The sequence below is a fragment of the Alosa pseudoharengus genome, unplaced genomic scaffold (genome assembly GCF_046254945.1).
Source record: "Alosa pseudoharengus isolate Yale_2024_CS ecotype anadromous, Long Island Sound unplaced genomic scaffold, YU_APseudo_1.1 YU_APseudo_1.1_scf_9, whole genome shotgun sequence".
Taxonomy (NCBI): domain Eukaryota; kingdom Metazoa; phylum Chordata; class Actinopteri; order Clupeiformes; family Clupeidae; genus Alosa; species Alosa pseudoharengus.
This window is the reverse complement of record NW_027468881.1, coordinates 32,454,690-32,474,567: the sequence shown is the minus strand read 5'-3', so window position 1 is coordinate 32,474,567 and position 19,878 is coordinate 32,454,690. Positions and strand designations below refer to the sequence as shown.

The following is a 19,878-nucleotide window of genomic DNA, read 5'->3' as shown; positions in this document are numbered from 1 at the left end:
TGAACAGCAGGCGACCCGGAAGCTCTGAACTCTGAAACAGACAGAAAGAATATCAAGCTTTTGCTGTAATAAAGCTGTGCTTGCGAGGGAAATAAATCAGCAATCAGGATACCAGGTCTGTGGTTGACATCCCAGTTTCTCTATAAATGCCACCAAAAATGTAACAATATGTTACCCCCTCTGTTAGTTGTGAAGGGCTTTTGACGCCCATTTCAATCGTTACAAAGTTGCAAATGACTGTGTAGCTGCGATTTTAGAATTCATCGTGCGAGCGTTTTCCGAATCAGTTGTCTTGATGTATCTTGTACATGAATGTAGCGAATAAGATAGTTTTGTCTGATGTGATGCTAAAAAGCATGTCCAAACTGTTCTCCTTATCGGCGTCGGTGCAATTTTGCAAGGCATGATTGTTGTAGGAAGTGTCATTTTTTTCAAGCAGGGGCCGGGCAATTCAAACGCGCTATTCAGTAAACAATCGTTCCTTCGTTAAACACAAACATAGCCTACATGTACAGCATAGGCTGTGTATCGGATATAATTATATGTATTAAATGAATCTTTGGTAGATACGAACGGGTTTTAAAATTTGGATCTGCAGAATATGGCGTCCTTCCTTATAAGACAGGCTGCCATTTTTGTTTTTCTTTTGTCTGATTTTTTGATAAAAACTGACGCGGACATGTAGGACTCAAAACATTGCGCGATGATTGTGATGCCACCTAATCTGTTTTCATTAATCACAAGAAAATAAGATATGAAGCCCGAATATGCTGTTGAGTGCAAGAAGTTCAGTTTTAACTGAGGGAATGAGGTCCCGGTTTTACAGGGAAAATGCCCACTTTTGGGTTTGGTATAGTTACATTAGCTACGCACCCACGAATATTGGCATGTCTAAGGCTGCAAGCATAGGCCTATTTGACTATCTTTATTGTCACTGATTCGGCTTCAAGTTTAAACTCGTTTTGTAGCCTGCATGTAGGCTACAGCGTTACAACATAGGCTACATGTGTGACGTGATGCTCGTCTAAAGGCAGCCTGTACAGTCTAAACAATGTTACTCGTTGGGTGACAGGCCCACAATGTCCAGCTTATTGCAAGTTGACTAACTAGCTCTGATGTTTGCGAATGTTTGAGGTAGGCTAACATGCCTTGTGATGGATAGTGCAGATGCAAACCTCTGTTCAATTTAAAAATAAATACTTTTTTAATTACCAAGATTACACGTTTGTAGGTCCACACATGACTTTGCCCTGTTCTGATTGTTTACTACTTAGTTTTGCAGACAGGGGCCAGCAAACAATGTCTGACAAACAACTCTTCTTTTGGCACGGACAATTGTTGGTTCTCCTTTGAAAGAATGTTGTACAAAGTGTCTAAATTGGGCTGTTCTCTTCTAATGTTAGCTTGGTGAATATAGGATTGTGTTGTTGCGCTGACAGCAGTTTGGCATAACACACTACTGAAGAATGCATTAGATTACTGTGTTTTTAAGTGCTTCCTTCTTGAGCTCTATGGTTTGCTGGTGGTGGATTTTTATTTCTGACTAGTAGAAGGCTAATTTTTAAAAATGAAGTCAGGGGGGCAGTCTAACTTTACACAACACTGTTTGTTTTGACAGGATGGCAGAGCCTCGATTTAATAACCCTTATTTCTGGCCTCCTCCTCCATCTATGCCCGGTCAGGTGAGTGCTTCTTTCCTGTGTCTTCTGTCCAGAGGTGTAAAAGTCTAGTTTCAGAAAGTAAACTAGCTCCAACTTGCTCCAACAATTCACTAAACCAGCTGATTCTAATTGGCACAACTCCTCAGCCAGGTAGATGAGTTAATTTCTAAAATCATCTGTGTTAAGTGCACTGTTAAGTGTAACCTGTGTTAAGTGTATTGGTAGAACCAATACATGGTAGGACTTTTATTTTCTGAAGCCGGACTTTTACATCTCTGCTTCTGTCACTGGAATGAATCATCATCCATCCTCTCACAATGTCCTCCTACAGCATAGACTACTGATGTGTCTGTCCTGCTTTCGCTCCCCCATCATCCCTCTGTTAGTAGTTAGCAGAGATGTAAAAGTCCAGCTTAAAAAAGTAAAAGTCCTGCCATGTATTGGTTCTATGTGTGTGCTTAACACAGGTGATTTCACCAATTAGCTGATCCACCTGGCTTAAGAGTTGTGCTAATTAGAATCAGCTGATTAAGTGAATGGTTCAAGCAAAAATGTGGCAGGACTTTTACATCTCTGGTAGTTAGTTAGACATGCTATGTACAACCCTACATAAGGCTGCCAGAGCTAAGCTGCTAAAGTTGTAGTTTTTAAATCTGTATTGTACCATAGACTTATTGCTTTGCGTTTCATTTGCTGTTTTACTAACCAAACTACTATGTTACGATGTGACGTTTAACACTTGACAGAATGTGAACATTTGAATGCATCTGCATTTTATTCATATCCAGTGCAGTTGAGAATTTCATAACTTATTTTAAAAAATCAAATTAATTATTTCAGTCTTGACTCACCTCATTGTTATCATCAAAAGAAAACCATGTTCCTATCAGCAAGACTGCCACAGTGATGATATCAATCCCTACAACACAATATTTATTTTCACCCAGAGTAACTTTTGTGTGTATGAAAGCACAGTGGGAATTGGTGTGTAAAAACAAGTTGGTTGAGGAAAGGTTCAGACATCTCTCAGGTCTATTTCATTCCAATAGCTTTTATATCACCAGAACATACTAATATTAACTTGCCATTCAATATATCTCATCATATCTTATTCACATTTTTACTTCTTCGGATAATTTTACTTTTCCATACCATCACGTACAGTCCGCTCACCTGATCTGTTACTATTGCTGGTGTGCGCTGTAGTACCAACTGTGTCCTAGCTCAGCACCAAAACCTCATGACTCTTGCAGCTGGATAACCTGGTTCTAATCAACAAGATCAAAGAGCAGCTGATGGCAGAAAAGATCAGGCCCCCGCACTTGCCACCCACCACTGTCCCCTCTCAGCAGACCCTGCTGGTAGCCTCTCAGCCCGCCGAAGCCGGCCAGCATGTGATGTCTCTCCCCAAGCTGCAGCAGGTGCCCGGTCTGCAGGGCCACAACTCGTCGCAGCCCGACATTGCGCTGCACGCTCGGCCGGCCTCCAGCACTGTGTCAGGTACCACCACCTCAGCGCCACAGCACCACAGGGCTCAGTTACTTTGCATGAGGTTCAGTTCTCAACATCCCCTGGAGTTGACTTGTTACATGATGAGGGAGTCAGAGGCCAGCTGGTAAAGTAAGGTGTTTAAGGTCATGTGCGCATTACCATGTAAGGTCATGTGACCATATATGAGCAACTGCCATGACCTAGCACTATGGGGTATAGAAATATTTGCTAAAAGTGTTTTTGTACTGGGTAGGACATGTAAATGCAAACAGAAAATGTGAACACAGTGAAATAACAAAAATCCTAATTTTATGGAATTATGATGGGGGGGGAAATGACCACTTTAGTACTATATGACATTTCCCTATCTTTATTTCCAAGTCATTGGTGTATGATACAGCATGTACTGATCTAGGATCTTGTACTGTAGCCTACACTGTTAGTGTGCACTAAGCGCTTACATCCATACTGCCCACTTTTTGATGGTTAGTATTGTCCTAATATCTGCACTATATACTTAAATTAAGTATTTGAAGTGTGCAAGTAGGTGGTTTGAGACAAAGCCTAAAGTTACATGATGTCTGTGTCTGTCTGTGCTTGTCTAATATGCTTCTTCTATCTGAATGCAGACTTAAATATGGATGACAAAACAGCTGTCAAAGCAAAAGGACTATGGGAAGATTGGCATATGCGTCAAGCTATTGACCAAGCCAACAGAATTAACCAGCGTTCAGGTACACTCACACATAAAATCTTTTGTCTGGCCATTTAAGAACACACTTTGTGGTATTTGTTTGGTAAGGAACACATTCACATCCCAGCTGCCAATGCGATATGTTTTCTATAACTGTATGGAGAAGTGGAGATACCTTGTACTGTCACTGTGATGTTAGTAGTGTAACCGATTATGTGAAGTCATAAGAACAAATGCTGTCGTTGACAAGTACTTATATCAAAGGAGCTGGTACAAGAGTCAATACATGCATTTATTAGTTGTCTCTGGTGGTTTTCAGGTCTAGCGCTATCCTCTCGCACAGACACACCCCACAACACCTCAGAAGCCATCACCCCAACAACACCGACCTCCAGCAGCCAGAATAGACTGGGCGGAGCCCCCAGCCTCAACGTCATTTCCGGATTGGCCAGTGGTCCCGGCATGGACCCAATCAAGGGCGGAACCCTGGCGGGCATGCTGGGGCCACCGCCGAAGACGCCGCGCGGGCGCAAGAAGATCAAAGCGGAGAACCCCTCAGGCCCTCTCCTCGTGGTGCCTTACCCAATCCTGGCTTCGGGCACAGACCAGTCCTCTATAATTACTGCCAAAGAGGGAAAAACGTACAGGTATGAAATGCAGTGTTTGTAATTCAGGCTGCAACAATTAATGAATTCATTCATTTTGAAGGAAAAATACGCTAAACTAGGGCTGTAACGATATGTGTATCGAAACCGAAATCGCGAAACTTATATCCAAGAACCTGTGTCGCCGTGTGAGAAGGCAGGATCGTGACACACCCCTTCTAGTGTTTCCCGCAGCGCTTTGCAGCTTACGCAGCCGCATGAGCAACACACATTTCCCGCCTTATTAGTATACTTGCCGGTACGTTGTCCAAAAATAATAACTTCATAGCTCTCATAGCTTTCATTGTAGACTATGCGTGCAACTTTACCAAACGGAGGTAAACCCCCTGTCCTTGCTCCACCCTCTCTCTCGCACACGTGCTCAATGGACACGCGCCCCACGGCATGCACATTTAAATTAAAAAATGAATTCATTTTAAAAAATCGAGGTATGTATTAAACTGTGGGTCAAAAATTGTGATACAAACCGAATCGTGAGTTTGGTGTATCGTTATATCCCTACTCTAAACACACAATTCTAAGATTCTCTAGTTTACATCCTGTTCTATGACTGTAATTGGAATGTCTTTAGCATGTGGACAAAAGGCATTTGAAGATGGCATCTTGGGCTTTGGGAAATTGATCAACATTTATTCACTATTTCATAGACCAAACCAGATTAATCCATTACCAGTAAATAAATAATTGTTAGTTGTAGCCCTAGTTGTAATTGCCTTTTGATTCCCTTATTTAGCTTTGCTCTAGCCCTTTAGACTTAGCCATCTTTACCTTGCTTGGGGATGTTATGGATAGCATAGCATAGTTGGTCAGAATTGCAGTGTAAGGGAGAGTCTAGTATTCACACAACAAAAAAAAAGCCATGTCATACTGTACAGTGTCTGATCCCCATTGAGTTTCATTTTGCATGAGCCTTCTCACAACATCTCCAGTTTGCATGTTTAATCCCCAGTTATTTTCATAAACAGCTTTCAGTCCTGCCAAGGATCACTACAGCCTCTGCAACAGCCGAGAACTTTAACATTGCAAGTGTAATTTTGTTCCTACTCACAAAGTTCACCTTCTCTTCTTTCCTCGTCCTCCGCTTCCTCTTCTCCTCCCTCCTCCTCTCTCCCTCATGTCCCAGGTGTAAAGTATGTCCTCTCCAGTTCTTCACCAAGTCGGAGATGCAGATCCACTCGAAGTCCCACACAGAGGCCAAACCGCACAAGTGTCCTCACTGTTCCAAATCCTTCGCCAACGCTTCCTACCTGGCCCAGCATCTACGCATTCACTTAGGGATTAAGCCTTATCACTGCTCCTATTGTGAAAACTCCTTCCGCCAGCTCTCTCACCTCCAGCAACACACCAGGTGAATGCACCAAAGTGGCTCCCAGGCATGGACGGATTATGAACTTTCGGGCCCTTGGGCCCAGATGTATTAAGGGCCCCCCACTTATTGTCGCATATGTGGGAGGCGGGGTTTGGGGGTCCTCCATCAGAACATTTTTAATTTGTTTGATGTGATTTCCTGTATTCTGGTGCATTTTAGGGATGGCCAATACTAAATTCAATCAGATTCATAGCCTACATCCTGATTTGTTGATATTGAGCCAATGATTCCATGCAAAGGCTTGGGCTTCAGGGCCTCCTGACCCCTTGGGCCCTTGGGCCCCTGGGCCCGGTAGGCCCGTTCAGTAATCCATCCCTGCTCCCAGGGAAGGGTTCGATGGATAATCCAGCATACATTTATTTATTCAGAAAATATAAACAGAAATTAATTGTGTCATTCTTCTGAATATATCATTGCACAGGAATGTTGATGGCAATTTCATTGTTTATTTGAATGTGATGGTATGAGCCAAGATTTACCAGAGTGTATTGTCTGCGTATTGTCAATCAACTATTGTCAACTATTTCTGACTTACAGAATTCATACTGGTGATAGACCCTACAAGTGTGCACATCCTGGATGTGAGAAGGCCTTTACTCAGCTCTCTAACCTTCAGGTAAGATCTTGGATGCATATGTTTTGCACTTCAGTCCCACGTACCGTTCTAAATGTAAGATGTAAAGACATTGGCATCCCGCAAGTGATCTGTTTGGTGGTGATGTTTAGATAGGGAGACCATGAGAAGTGTTGGACGATGAATTTATTTAGCCATGTGTGTTTGGGCATCATAATGTGGGGATATGACATCATTACAAGTAGAATATTGAAGCCAAGAGATGCACAACATTTTGTGGAAGAGCAGCGTTCATGCTATATTGTCATTGCATTGACTGCAGTGCAAAATGGCACCAGGTGACTTCTGCAAGTTGTGCATTTTTAACTTCACAGATAACATTTGGCTGACTAAATAAAAAGAAATAAACAATTGAGACCTTGTCAATTAAACGGTATGCTATGCTTGCTAAAAGAAATTAGAGTTTTCTTTCATTTTTGCAGTGTGTTCCAACCCAGAACACAGAATTGTGTAAAAAATAAATCAATATGAGTTTAAAGATGATGCCAAAACTAGTTGCCAGATAAAAGCATACCTCAGCCAATTGTGCTGCTGTTGTATCCAGTATCATGTTGGCTAATGTTAAATAGGCTTGGTTGTTGATCGGCCACTATGTGAGATCCGCCACCTATAGCACTAGGAATTTAATACCTTTCCTGTGTATGTCTGAAACAAAGTGGCAAATTGTTGCATAGTGCTAGCCTGGAAAAATCCAAACTCATTCACAAAGTGAATAGAGTCTGGTGACTCGATTGGGAAACGTTTCCAACACTTGCATTACAACGGGCACTAACTTTAAAATCATTGGTCCAGCCTTATCAATCACATTGATCACAGATTCCTAACGTTACTTCCTACTTCGCCTAAACTTTACAAACTGACAATAAACAGCATCAACAGTCAGGAAACAATGTATGTGAGTCTTCCTTTGCTGTAAATAAATTTCTGCATTTTTCAAACTGCATTTTTTGACGTTTGCAGGTGTTGCTGCTTCTGTTTATCACAATAAGTTTTGGTTTCGTCTTCCCCTCTTGTCGCTGATTGACCTGACATTTTTCTTGTCTGAAGGGAAACCGTTATGAACTACGGTGTTCCAGACTAGGGGCCCTATCTTGGGGATCGGAAACGGGTGGTCAGAGGTGAAAGGTTAGACATTAAAGGCGTGGCCAGTCCATATTCACTAATTCAATGGCTTGATTTTGTGATCAAGTGCTGGGCACGGGTTGCAAAAGGGTTGTTCTTGTTTCTTAATTAGTCATGGGTGTGTTTTGGGTGTAACATACTTAGAATGACATCTGTCATTCCCTTTAACAGCAAGCAGAGTAACTTCAAATAGTGGCGTAATGATTTTTAGAGGGTGTCAGATAGCGATTTTTGGATCATGCGCCAGACCACACCTTGTGTCATTAATTGGTACACCCCTGGACGCAAGGTTTAATGAAAGTGATGCGCATGACTAAAAATTCCTCACTTTATTGAGTGTAAGATAAGAATAAGCCTTGCATCACGCTTTGCGCCACCTTGCGCCAGATGCACGATAGGGACCTAGATCTCCCTGAAAGAAGATCTAGGTTGGCGGGGGCCAGGCTAGCATAGTGCTGCTTTAAGACTGACATTGTCTCTGTGCAATAACATTTTAAAGAGTTAAAGGTTTTATGTTCTCTATCCTGTTCCATTTCAAATGCTAGATGGCTTTTTAGGTAGCTGCAACATGGCCGATGGATGTTTGTGGGAAATACTGTGATGAATGGGGTTTGTGGTTTCTATGCATTTAAATATTCCCTGACGATTGCAGTGGTATGTCTTTGTAACAGCCAAACTAAAGAATCATCTTTGCAGACTTGGCAGACATCCACGTGAGAGAGAATCGGTGCCAGTATTCATAGAGAGCGGACTATTCAGTCTAAATCTGTCAGTACTGGTTTGAATTAATTCTTTTAGCTAAATATAGTGTGCTTTCATTGAAGCAGTGTACATAAATTGAATGACTTCAAAGTGTTGTGTCAGCAATGTCAGCGGTGAATTTCTTTATAGTTACTTTATAGTCTGGGACTTATATAAGCTGGGCAAGCCATGCTTTGTTTGGTGTGTATAGACTACCAACCACATGGATATATTTTCAGTTCAGTTGGTAGGGAGGCAGAGGAATAACGGTTTATGACACTGAATGGTTACAAGATGGCAAAGCACATCCCCCTGAGAGCCTGCATAGTCAAGAGTCATTTTATCAGACAATTGCTAGCAATACAGTCTGTGGCATAAGCTCAGTATTTATGTTGTTTTGGCACTGAATCCTCTTACCAGACTCAGTCCCGCCTTCCACCTTGACACAGCCTCAAGCACTAGTAAGCACTCGTTGGCCTTAGGGTAGCCCCGAAATGCCTTGATTAAGGCGCGATTACGCCCCCAAAGTGATCATGGGGACAGGATTAGTCCCCGCTCGCCCCTATTTGCATGTCTTTGGTGCGATAGTGGGAACTCGGCTAATGAAGAGCAAACAAATGATCTCTTCATGTCTGTTTGTGGAGTTCTGTGTAACTGACAGTACCGCTATGCACCACTTGAGGCACCGCTGAGATGGGTCCGCCAACATCACCCAGGGTCTTGTACATTAGAAAAGGGTACACTGTGGTGCTGGTTGTGGTTTAATAATGACCTTGTGCAAGCAGAATTCACTCCAATAGCTTTATCATTCTGTATAACAGCGATTCTGTATTTAAAAAAACACTTTTCAGTGTTCAGGCCAGTGGAGCAAAGCAGCATGTGTATCGATGATGCATACAGCAGGAAGTGTGTCTCAATATAACACAATATCATTTTTTTTTGTGCACAGCCCTAGTGCACCAACAGCCATGACTGTGTGATCCTCATGGAAAGTATTTTCTGAAATGCCATTGATTTTTATGAATTCATAAAAAAAAAATCATGATTTTTTTTTTTTTTTTTTTTTTTTATGAATTTGGTCATTCAATTGCAGGTTATGAGTTGTCCTGCCAATCACTAAGCCTGTCTTCAAAAGTGAGATATTTCTATAGTGACAAATAACCATGTCTGTATTCTTTTCTCTTTTCCTTTGTTTCCAGTCGCACCAGAGGCAACACAATAAAGACAAGCCGTACAAATGCCCGAACTGCTACCGTGCGTACTCAGACTCCGCCTCATTACAGATCCACCTCTCCGCTCATGCCATCAAGAACGCTAAAGCCTACTGCTGCAGTATGTGTGGTCGGGCATACACCTCAGTGAGTACTGTGCTCAGCTATCTCTTGTCTTTTACCTCACACTTCCACCAACAGGCTTCTGTTACTGTATGTGTATGCTTGTATGCATGTGTGCATACACGCTCAATATGCATGTCAGTGTTTTCCACAGAATTGAATTATATTTGTGGCGGTAGGTTTGCAGAATTAACTTGAATGCAACAGTTTTTAGCAAATTAGCGCCGCGTGGTTATGATGCTAACTAGCTTTAAGCACAATTTAGTACAACCTGGAAAATCATTGTGTGGTGGTCAATGTTGATATTGTGGTGGGCCGCCACAAATAAGCCAATGTATGGGAAACACTGCATGTGCTAGTAAAGTGTAAAAGAGGCCATACAGTATGTGGGCAAATAAAAGTGGGCATAATTTGCTTATAGCTGAGGATTTATTTGGACTGGGGGCAGACTCCCTGATTTGGGGCGGGGGGTGGGTTACCACGGGTTACCATGTAGGCCTAAACAGCACAGGTGTAGGAGAGTTGCGCTCATTGTCCACTAGATGGCATTAGCATTATGGATTGGCATTTAATCAGTGCATTGCGAGTTCAAGCTAAACATGTAGAACACCTGAAAGTAACTTCAGTCACCTCAAAGACATAAGAAGATGTCACCTATGCCATCATGGTCACCACTTTACAAACCTTGAAAGTGTCAGTTGACTACCTCAAGATGGGAAGAAAAAAATTCACATATCTATCCTCAAATTCATTTCCATGGCCTACACCCAGAAATGATTTTGAGATCCCAAATATGTGGCCTGAAATTAAAATTAAAATGTATTCAGTAACTGAATATGTCCTGAATATGTCACTACTTTTTCCACATAATGACTAAGATAATAACCTATAAAAAAGTTATTTTAAATCCATTGCATTTACTAGTGCAGCAAATTTATAGTGGGCTATATGTGATAGGATCTGGGAAAACCCAACACATGGTGAAATTTCACTGACTTCAGATACTGATACCATCCTAGCAACATCCAGGATGTTGGTAGGATGGTATCCAGGATGTTGCTAGGGGATGATGTCCAGGATGTTGTTAGGATGGTATCGGACTCTTGAGTTGGTGATATTTCACCAGAGAGTGTTGAAACTGAGCAGTAATCAAAGATTTCACCATGTTTTAATCATTGTTTGTGCTGTAGAAATGTAAAAATCATTGTTTGTGCTGTTAGGGTTTTAGTCATTTTTAAGTCACTGGCTATGATATGTTAGCCTGGCCAGTGGCCACACCCACCTAGATCTCCTTTCAGGGAGATACTAGTCTGGAACACCATGATTGGCTGTGGTAAATGGTAGCAATGCCTGCAAACTGCAGTTGGAAGAATGTGTACATTTATTTACATCAAAGGTAGGCCCACCTGTATTGTTTCCTGACTGCCAATGCTGTTTATTGTCAGTTTGTAAAGTTTAGGCAAAGTAGGAAGTAACATTAGGAATCTCTGATCAATGTGATTGGTTAGGCTGGACCAATGATTTGACCAATGAGTTATGCTATATGCGCTATGTCTATGCCCGTCACCATGCTAGTGTTGGAAAGGTTTCCCAATCGTGAATGTCCAGACTCTATTCGCAAAGTGAATGAGTTTGGTTTTAACCAGGCTAAGGAAATATAAGCCTAGAATTTAATTAGGACTATAAAACAATGAACTGTAGATTACAATATTTTTACAGCAGGAATGCATTTAATAATTTCCTGGTGACCTGGGAAACCACCAGTTCCACAGAACCCTGCAACTGTGTTGCATTTTCATCTGAAAATGTTCCATAGTGCTAATAGCCAGAACTTATAGGCAGGCTCATGGGCATAAAATGGAGTGATGTAGAAGTAGGATTATGTTTTTTAACTGGTGGCCATGGTGACTGATGGCTTTTCATAGTTGTCGGGCAAACACTGTGTTGTTCGAATCAACTCAGTCTCAAATTCCATTATTGGATCCAAAATCTGAGTGTTCCATCTTCGGTTAAATCAATCTAGAGATCTCGGTTAGATCAGAGTTTGTTTAACCTCCCTTCTGGAATACCCCCCTCATGTAACAATGCTGTTGTATTGTGCCCTTGAACAGGAGACCTACCTAATGAAGCACATGTCCAAACACACAGTCGTGGAACACCTCGTGAGCCACCACTCTCCCCAGAGAACTGAGTCTCCCAACATTCCTATACGCATCTCCCTCATCTGAGTCTACACTTCGCTCCCTCCCTCCCTCCCGGTTCCTCTGTCATTCCTCTTTTTCACTTTGATTCTTTTTTTCTTTGCCTTTTTTTTTTGGGTTGCAAAGCAGTTTCCTCAGAATGTGCCAGATGATATTCCTGCTCTCTTGAGAATAGAGCAGAGAGAGCAGCACTTTAGTCCTCAAAGGGCCTAGTGGCTGCTGCTGGGTATGTTTGTTTGTTTGTTTGTTTGTTTGTTTGTTTTTCTTAATTTGTTTGTTGGTGTGTATTGTAGTCCTTAACCAATTAATAACAATCCTGTATTGCTTATGGAGAGTAGATGGACCTGCTGATACAGTGTCTATGGCGATCGACAGCTCTTGTGACTCTCTTGGAGGGGAACTACATCCCTAGAGCAGACAGCCAGATACCAGTTTGTTGCTGTCACCTTATATTTGTTACCAAGGATGTATTAGGGAGATGCCCAAAGATAATCTTTTAAAAAGCACTTTCAGGCCTTGTGGTTTTGGTTCAAGATAGTGTACAGATCTCTTTTTTTTTTCAATTCAAGAATAAGGCATTGCTTTAGGCAGCTAAAGGTTCCAAGACTATCATTTTATTTAGCTGTTGTTGGTGTACTCTTCATCTTATTCGTTCCTTATACTGACTCAAGCATTCTCCTCATTTTTTCATGTTGTCTCTTTGTACAAAAAAAAATATTTGTAGGTCTCACAAATATCTCACTTAGAGATTTCTTCCACTTTGTCTGGTGTTGAACAACACTTAGGATTACATTTTTAAAGGTGCAAATGCAAAGCTGATCGAAAGCGGACCATACATAGTCAATTGTATTTAATTGTAATTGTTTAGCTTGTATTCAAATATGTATTCAATGGTCTGTCAATCCTATACATGAGTATGAGTGACCCCTTACTATGTAAAATACCAATATGGAATTCAGTGAGCAAATGTAATTGATGCCATTTTTGTAAACTTTTTGAAGTATTGGAAGTAGTTCATAGTAGTCATGCTGCGTTTGCACTTGTAAAAATGACCTTTAGTGTAGGAATGGATGAGACATTTGTTTATGCTGTTCAGTTTGTGAACATTGTTTTTTTTTATGTTCTGAATTTCTTGAATCAATAGCCATTTTCCCACCGTGAGGCCATTTTCTCCATACTAAACTTTAGTTGTGATAATGGTTAAATACGTTGCTGCTTAGAGAGGAGCAATCCGATTCTATGTAAGACTTTTTTAAATTTTTATTTTGTAGAGTCCATTGTCTTCACATGGGTTCATTCTAATCCTCATGTCCAATGGCAGATTTTGTTTGCTGCCCTCTCCTGTATAACAGTTATAGACTTTTAAGTCACTTGATGCCAAAAATATAGTGAGTTTCTTTCTCACAGCTTTATCAAGGATAACATGACCTTGTTAAATAATAACAATCTAAATTGCATGAAATGCGAGAAAATGCCCTTATGAATGATTTGTGAATGTCACCTTATTGAGCACCTCCCCCGCTGTTCATAAAATGACTATTGATTCAGTATTGTTGTGCTAGTTGGGTGTTTTGTAGCTTTGTCATATCAAAATGTGTCTTTTCTTCATCACTGCTAATAACACAGTGCAGCAATAAATGGTGTGGGAAGCTATTTAAAATAGGTGGACCAAAAATCATAGTCCTCTAACCTGCACCCTAAACTTGCAGTATGATGCATACTGCAATGACTTTTCATGTATACTGTATGACCTGTTTTTTTCCCCCTTACTGTGTACTGTATTGTCAACCCAGAAACTAAGTATGCCATTCCTTGGTTTACTTAATGTGCATCCTTTTACATTCATCATACCAGTCACTTGTTAAGCTCATTTCACTTACACAGGCTTGCTGTCACTCTGAAGAGAACGAGTCAGACTAAGCACACATTGCAAAGGTGGTTGCTTTTTTAGTTGTCCATGGCAGTTTGTTTCTTTACTGCAGAGAGTAAAGTAAGCAGGTGCTTAAAGGTGCTATGTGGATTATTCTTTTTTGTTGTTGTTTTTTACCTTCATATAGCAACAGAATGTGAACATTTTAACATGATGTCAAAGATCCCCATCCCTGTGTTGTCCAGATATGTCTAGCTAGCATACAAACCACCTAGTGTAGGACCAGCTCTCTTATAATACCATGTTGTGCCACTTGTATTAAATTAAATTAAATACAATGCAACTCAATGGAAGAGAGCAGCGTGGCTCCGTTGAAGACAAATCAAATCCTAAAGAATTCCACATAGATCCTTGAAGATTTTTCTGGCTTTAAAGATGCACACCAAGACTGCTCTCCAGGGCTATTGATGCTCAGTTGGGTTTTGTTTGAAATACTTTGTTAACAAGTTTCTCAGACAAACACCACAACTAGATGCCCCTTTAAATGTAAAGCATGCAGTCCTGACTAGATCAGAAGGAGCAAACTGCCTTGTTTGACTAAAAAAAAAAGAATTTCAAATTCAAATCACCTTTCAAACGTCAGCTACATCAGGCTCGATATGCTGCCATTTCTACACATATGTTGCTAAAGTTGTTACAATAGATTCCTCACTGATGTGAGTTTGATTATTTTGTTATTTCCTGTCACAGGACCAATAGTTTTTTTTTTCTCTTATTTTTTATTTTCCTTCATTTATTTTTCAAAAGAGGGCAATCACTCTGGTGCTGTACTGAGTACTGAAAAAGGCTCTCTGATACAGGTCTTTTGCGTTCAGTGCAAGAGTTGGACATGTTAAAAAATAATGTTGTGATAAAGCTTTCCTTTGGAATGGTCACACATTGGCCCACAAGAATTGGGAGGCAGTCACGCACAGTTATGTGCCATATGCCTCCTCATACTTGAGATGAGGTGCTTCTTATGTGTCAAAAGACATTAATCCTAGATGTTGAGATGGAACATAAGCATGTTTACAAGTAAAATAAAGTCTAGTATGTACAACTGCAGATCATTCTATGCTGGCAACTTGCCACAAAACAAAACTCTTTATGCCAATAACTGACCCTGCCTCTACCCTTCCTGTCTTCATAAAGCTAGTAAACTGAGAAGTGTACATTTGTTATGACAAAAAAAATAACCCTTGTATTCATTTATAGTGCAAATTTTCAAATGACTGTATTTACTGTTGAATTTTGTATTAGTATATTTTCATTTATTAATCATCTTTGTGAGTATTGACCATTTTCATTAATATCCATTCTATTTTTCTTTCCTTTTTTCTTACATTTAAGCCTTAACTGTTATCATTGACTATTTTATTTCCATATTCCCATATTGGTGTTTTCAGTATTCAGTTTCTGTGCATTTTACTTTTCATTTTTCGCATGGAGTACTTTGACAATAACTTATGTATTAATTAACTGTAGCATTTGTTCTGTCTGACATTGTTATACATGTCTAGAAATGACAACACCCCTTTTCCTTTGTCTTGCATTGTGGTTTCATTTTAAGATTTGGCTTAATATGCACAGACATGCTAGGTGAATTAAATAATATCAATGTTACAAATACTTTGTATCTTTATCGGGTTTTAATAAATGCAGACTGTTGATAATGTTCTTGCAAATGTTTTTTTTTTTTATTGTTGTTGCTCCTGGCTTTTGCAGCCATAGTAACGGTTTCCTTTCCATGGACTCGCGCACATGTACAGTTCTTGTGGTTTTTGTAGAGGCACCTGACATTCACACCACAGAGTGCAACACAGACCCCATCTCTCAGCACTCACCGACACTGTTCACTGACACTGTTCACAGACCCCATCTCTCAGCACTCATCGACACTGTCCACTGACACTGTTCACAGACCCCATCTCTCAGCACTCATCGACACTGTGCACAGACCTCATGGTTTTTGCGCACACTGTTTTCTGTGCTCCTGAAACACATTTTAGGAGTGAAGGATGGACAAGGCTGCTACTGAGGACCTTTGTCTGAAGACACTTGGCTGAATTCCCAAGTACCTGCTGGGACACCTCTGTTTCACATGCTGCCTGTCTGTGCTGAGATGAGCATTATCTCACAGTGGTTATTATCGAGCAGCTTAGAAGTCAGAGGGCCACAGCCATTTTGGTTGAGAGAGTCTCGACTGTTCTGAGACAAATGCCTTGAGAAGATTTTTTTATTGAATGAAGTGTCTCTGACCTCCAGGTGGCGAGCAGATACTTCTGTCAAGCCAGCTTCCTTTTCAAGAGCAAAGATGGAGTGCACCACAGATGGAGTGCACCTTATCAAGAGCAAAGATGGAGTGCACCAAAAAAAATCCCTGGGTTTTTGAACACACTGCTGGGTTTCCATAACCTGACTCTCGCCAGATGAATTTCGTTCCGCCTTGCTCCGCCTAGCTCCACTCACATCCATCTGGGATCGGTTGAGAGTGATTTCAGCACGAGATTGTATGGTAGAGCCAATCAGGACGCAGGGTGGGAGTTTCATAGATGCGACGTAGCGTAGAAGCGACTGTGAGACTGTTCTCAGCGTCACAGGTTGGCTTCGATGTGAGTGGTTGAAGTAGCACAATCATATGCAAGGATTTGCCTTCTGAAACACCACTCCAATGGATCAATCCCAGATGGATGAGTGGAGCTAGGCAGAACGAAATTCATCTGGCGAGAGTCAGGTTCGCCTATGCCTACTTGATAGGTAAAATACTGACTATCACTATGTTTTCATGCAGCCAATAAACGGTTTCGAATCAGTGTATTGGGAATAAACTGCGTGAATATGCGTGTGTCTTATAAACACCTTATTATGACCGCCGCGCAGCGAAGCTAGGTTTAGTCAGATTTATTTTATTTATTTATTTTTTTTTTTTTTTCGCATGCCCAAATTTCCGTCAATGAGTCCCGGGACACTGAAAGACCGGGGTACACAAAACTTGGTGGGCATGTAACCCCACATGGATAGCATGGAACCATCGTTTTTCGTTTTGATCTGTAGCCCCCCCTGCTGGACTGGACCCCCCGAAAGGAGGGTAGGGCAGACACAGTTTTCTGTGAATATCTCGAGAACCGTAGGGTTTAGGAGGACCATTTTTTTTTTTGTATGTTGATCTCAAGGGGCCATGTCAACCCATTCCATAACCACTCATTTCATGTATAGCGCCACCTAGTTAAACACAAAAAAATAAAAATGAGGTGTTGTAATTGAAGGTATCTGTGACCTAACATAGTCAAAACTGCACGAAATTGGAAGTGTATGATCATTATGACACCCTCTGTATGCACGCCAAATTTTGTGGAATTCCGTTCATGGGGGGCCACACAATAAATTAATTTATGTTACTATACACCAACTGGCCTGTAGGTGGCCGGAGACAGTTTTCTGTGAATATCTCGAGAACCGTAGGGCCTAGGAGGTCCACCTTTTTTTTGTATGTTGATCTCAAGGGGCCATGTCAACCCATCCCATTACCACTTATTTCATGTATAGCGCCACCTAGTTAAAAATTAAAAAGCAAAAAATTAGGTGTTTTCATCACAATATCTCTGGCTGACATGGTCAAAACTGCACGAAATTGAAAGTGTAGGATCATTATGACACCCTCCGAATGCATGCCAAGTTTTGTGTACTTTCGTTCATGGGGGGCCTTACAATAAAACAATTTAGTGACCTACACCAACAAGGATTCCCGGGACACTGAAAGACCGGGGTACACAAAACTTGGTGGGCATGTACCCCCACATGGATAGCATGGAACTGTCATTTTTCGTTTTGATCTGTAGCCCCCCCCCCCGCTGGACTGGACCCCCCGAAAGGAGGGTAGGCCAGACACAGTTCTCTGTGAATATCTTGAGAACTGTAGGGCCTAGGATGACCACTTTTTCCGTATATTTGCCTCCAGGGGTCATGTTAACCCAGTTCATGTGCACACATGTGCACAAACAGATACACACACACACACACATTCACAGTAATCATACGTATTACCAGGGCCGGCCCGAGGCATAAGCGAACTAAGCGGCTGCTTGGGGCCTCCTGGCCACCAGGGGGCCCCCAATCGAGTTTCTTTTTTTTTTTTTACATAATAAATAACGTAAACAAGTGACATCAATGAATGAATAAATGAAACAATTATCATTCAAATCAAGAAAATTATGATTTCATGATCAATATGCCTGCCTACTGCTACTGTGTCTGCCAGCCTTTGAGTCACGCGCATAAAGTGCTAGACACCTCGGGTGCATATACAATTCGTGCAGACACTGCATCAAGTTCAACAATCGGAAGAGACGGTAATGTTAAGACAAGTCACAAAAAAGGACGTATCTCTCTGGTGCCGAAAACAGAACGAAGAAAATGACAGAGGAGGAGAAAAACGAGCAAGATACAGGTATGTTTTGCATGATTATTTACAGTATGTTTTGTGCTTGAGGTAGCTAGCTAGCTGTCATGATCTAATATAAGCCATCACCAGAGCTAAATCTCCGCCATCAACAGAGAAATGTCTCCCATTAATATATATTTATCTAGATGTATTTCAGATGTCAAGGATATTGGGATTGTTTTGGATTTTCAATCAAGCATGTACCCTTGCTCTAGGTGGGCTTATTATGTCGTAAATTAAAGTTAGCTAGCTGACTGAAGTGGACATTAGCACTACAGTAGCTACATGAAAACGTAGCTGAAGGCACATTTACCACAGAGGGATTGTTTCTGATTTCGTACCTGAAAGTGTTGATAGTTTATTACTGCTCTATAATATGTGACATAGTGGTAAGTCTGATAGCAACAACAGACTAAGCCCAGGCTCCCAGTCCCAACCCAACCCACTGACTAACGCGACTCTGGGCATCGGTAACGTTCCAGCTTCATAGGCAAAGATGTAACAGCAGTGCGCTCTGCTCTAAGATCTTTGGAGAGAGATGGTAGTGTTTGAGGAAATTTACCATGTTGGGTGGGGAGACTTCTATGATGAAAATAAACTTACATTTGATTAAGATGGTGGCAAGTGATGTAGCGGTGCTACCCTAATATTTAGGCTGCAGTAGATCACCATGTTAAGCGTTCACCATACTGCAATTAAGTATACTCTTTTGATTATGCCTCATTTGCCAATAGAATATGAATTGTTACATGTGGAATTGCTTGTTATTTGAGTGTAAGTAATGATAGCAAAATAAACTCATTCTGCTCGATCAACTATGCACTTATGCAATATTTTTTTTTTTCAGAGACACTGTTGAAGTCCTTTGGAGCACATCTCTACCTCTACCTAACTCTACCTACCAGAAGGTGAGGTTTTCTTGATGGCAAATGGTTACATAGCCTGTTAATATGACACGACACATTTAACATCGGTTTTTTTATTTTTTATTTATGTATTTATTTAATCATTGCAGGTTCGTCCACTGCAGAGTTGCAGATGCCTAAAAACCAGGAACGAAGTAGGAATAATTATCTATTTTTTGGGACATTTTATTTTTGATTATTAATGTTTGTCTATTTTGTTTTTATTTTGTAGTTGAAAATTGCTCATTTAATGCACATTTGCGGATTTGTTCAGCAAATCTGTTGAAAAACAAGTCATTAAACTGATGTACTTGTTTACAACAAATACAAATGCTGTTGTATTTTGTTATTTGTCAATTCAACTTCAGTAAACCACCTTTAGTGCTTCACTTTGAATATGAATGTTTCAAATAAATCTGTGATTTTAGTACCCTCTAAGATTAAAAGGTGACAGGGTTGGTGTAAATAACAACTATATTAATACATTGGTTTACCAAGCACATGGAGCCAGAAGTCTAGATTGGAGCCCCAAAACATTTTTGGCATGTGAGCAAGGATGGATTACTGAATGAGCCTACCGAGCCCAAGAGGTCAAGGGACCCTGAACCCCAAGTAGTTGTGTGAATTCACTACCAATAAGTCAAAAAGCAAAAGGCTATGAATCTGAACAAATTTAGGTACTGCCCTTCTCCAGCTGACCATCCCAAAAAT

General features: G+C 40.9%; 1 protein-coding gene across 2 annotated transcripts; it reads left to right on the top strand.

Annotated features, from left to right (window-relative positions):
• Positions 1-15,498, top strand: znf362b (zinc finger protein 362b). 2 transcript variants are annotated; one of them, XM_076277353.1, is made up of 9 exons: positions 1-115; positions 1,619-1,682; positions 3,014-3,161; positions 3,782-3,886; positions 4,166-4,493; positions 5,635-5,859; positions 6,418-6,496; positions 9,577-9,735; positions 11,823-15,498. In XM_076277353.1, exons 2-9 carry the CDS (start codon positions 1,620-1,622, stop codon positions 11,937-11,939), a joined length of 1,224 nt encoding a protein of 407 aa, XP_076133468.1. In that variant the 5' UTR covers positions 1-115; position 1,619; the 3' UTR covers positions 11,940-15,498. The 2 variants fall into 2 exon arrangements, with proteins under 2 accessions (XP_076133468.1, XP_076133466.1); XM_076277351.1 differs by having other exon boundaries at positions 2,915-3,161.
• Positions 15,499-19,878: the final 4,380 nt, after the last annotated feature.

Excerpts from the sequence above, each read along its gene's own strand:
- znf362b (XM_076277351.1), top strand. The coding sequence starts at position 1,620 with ATGGCAGAGCCTCGATTTAATAACCCTTATTTCTGGCCTCCTCCTCCA. Across the intron at positions 1,683-2,914 it reads CTCCATCTATGCCCGGTCAG|CTGGATAACCTGGTTCTAAT; the intron begins GTGAGTGCTTCT and ends TGACTCTTGCAG. Across the intron at positions 9,736-11,822 it reads GTGGTCGGGCATACACCTCA|GAGACCTACCTAATGAAGCA; the intron begins GTGAGTACTGTG and ends GCCCTTGAACAG.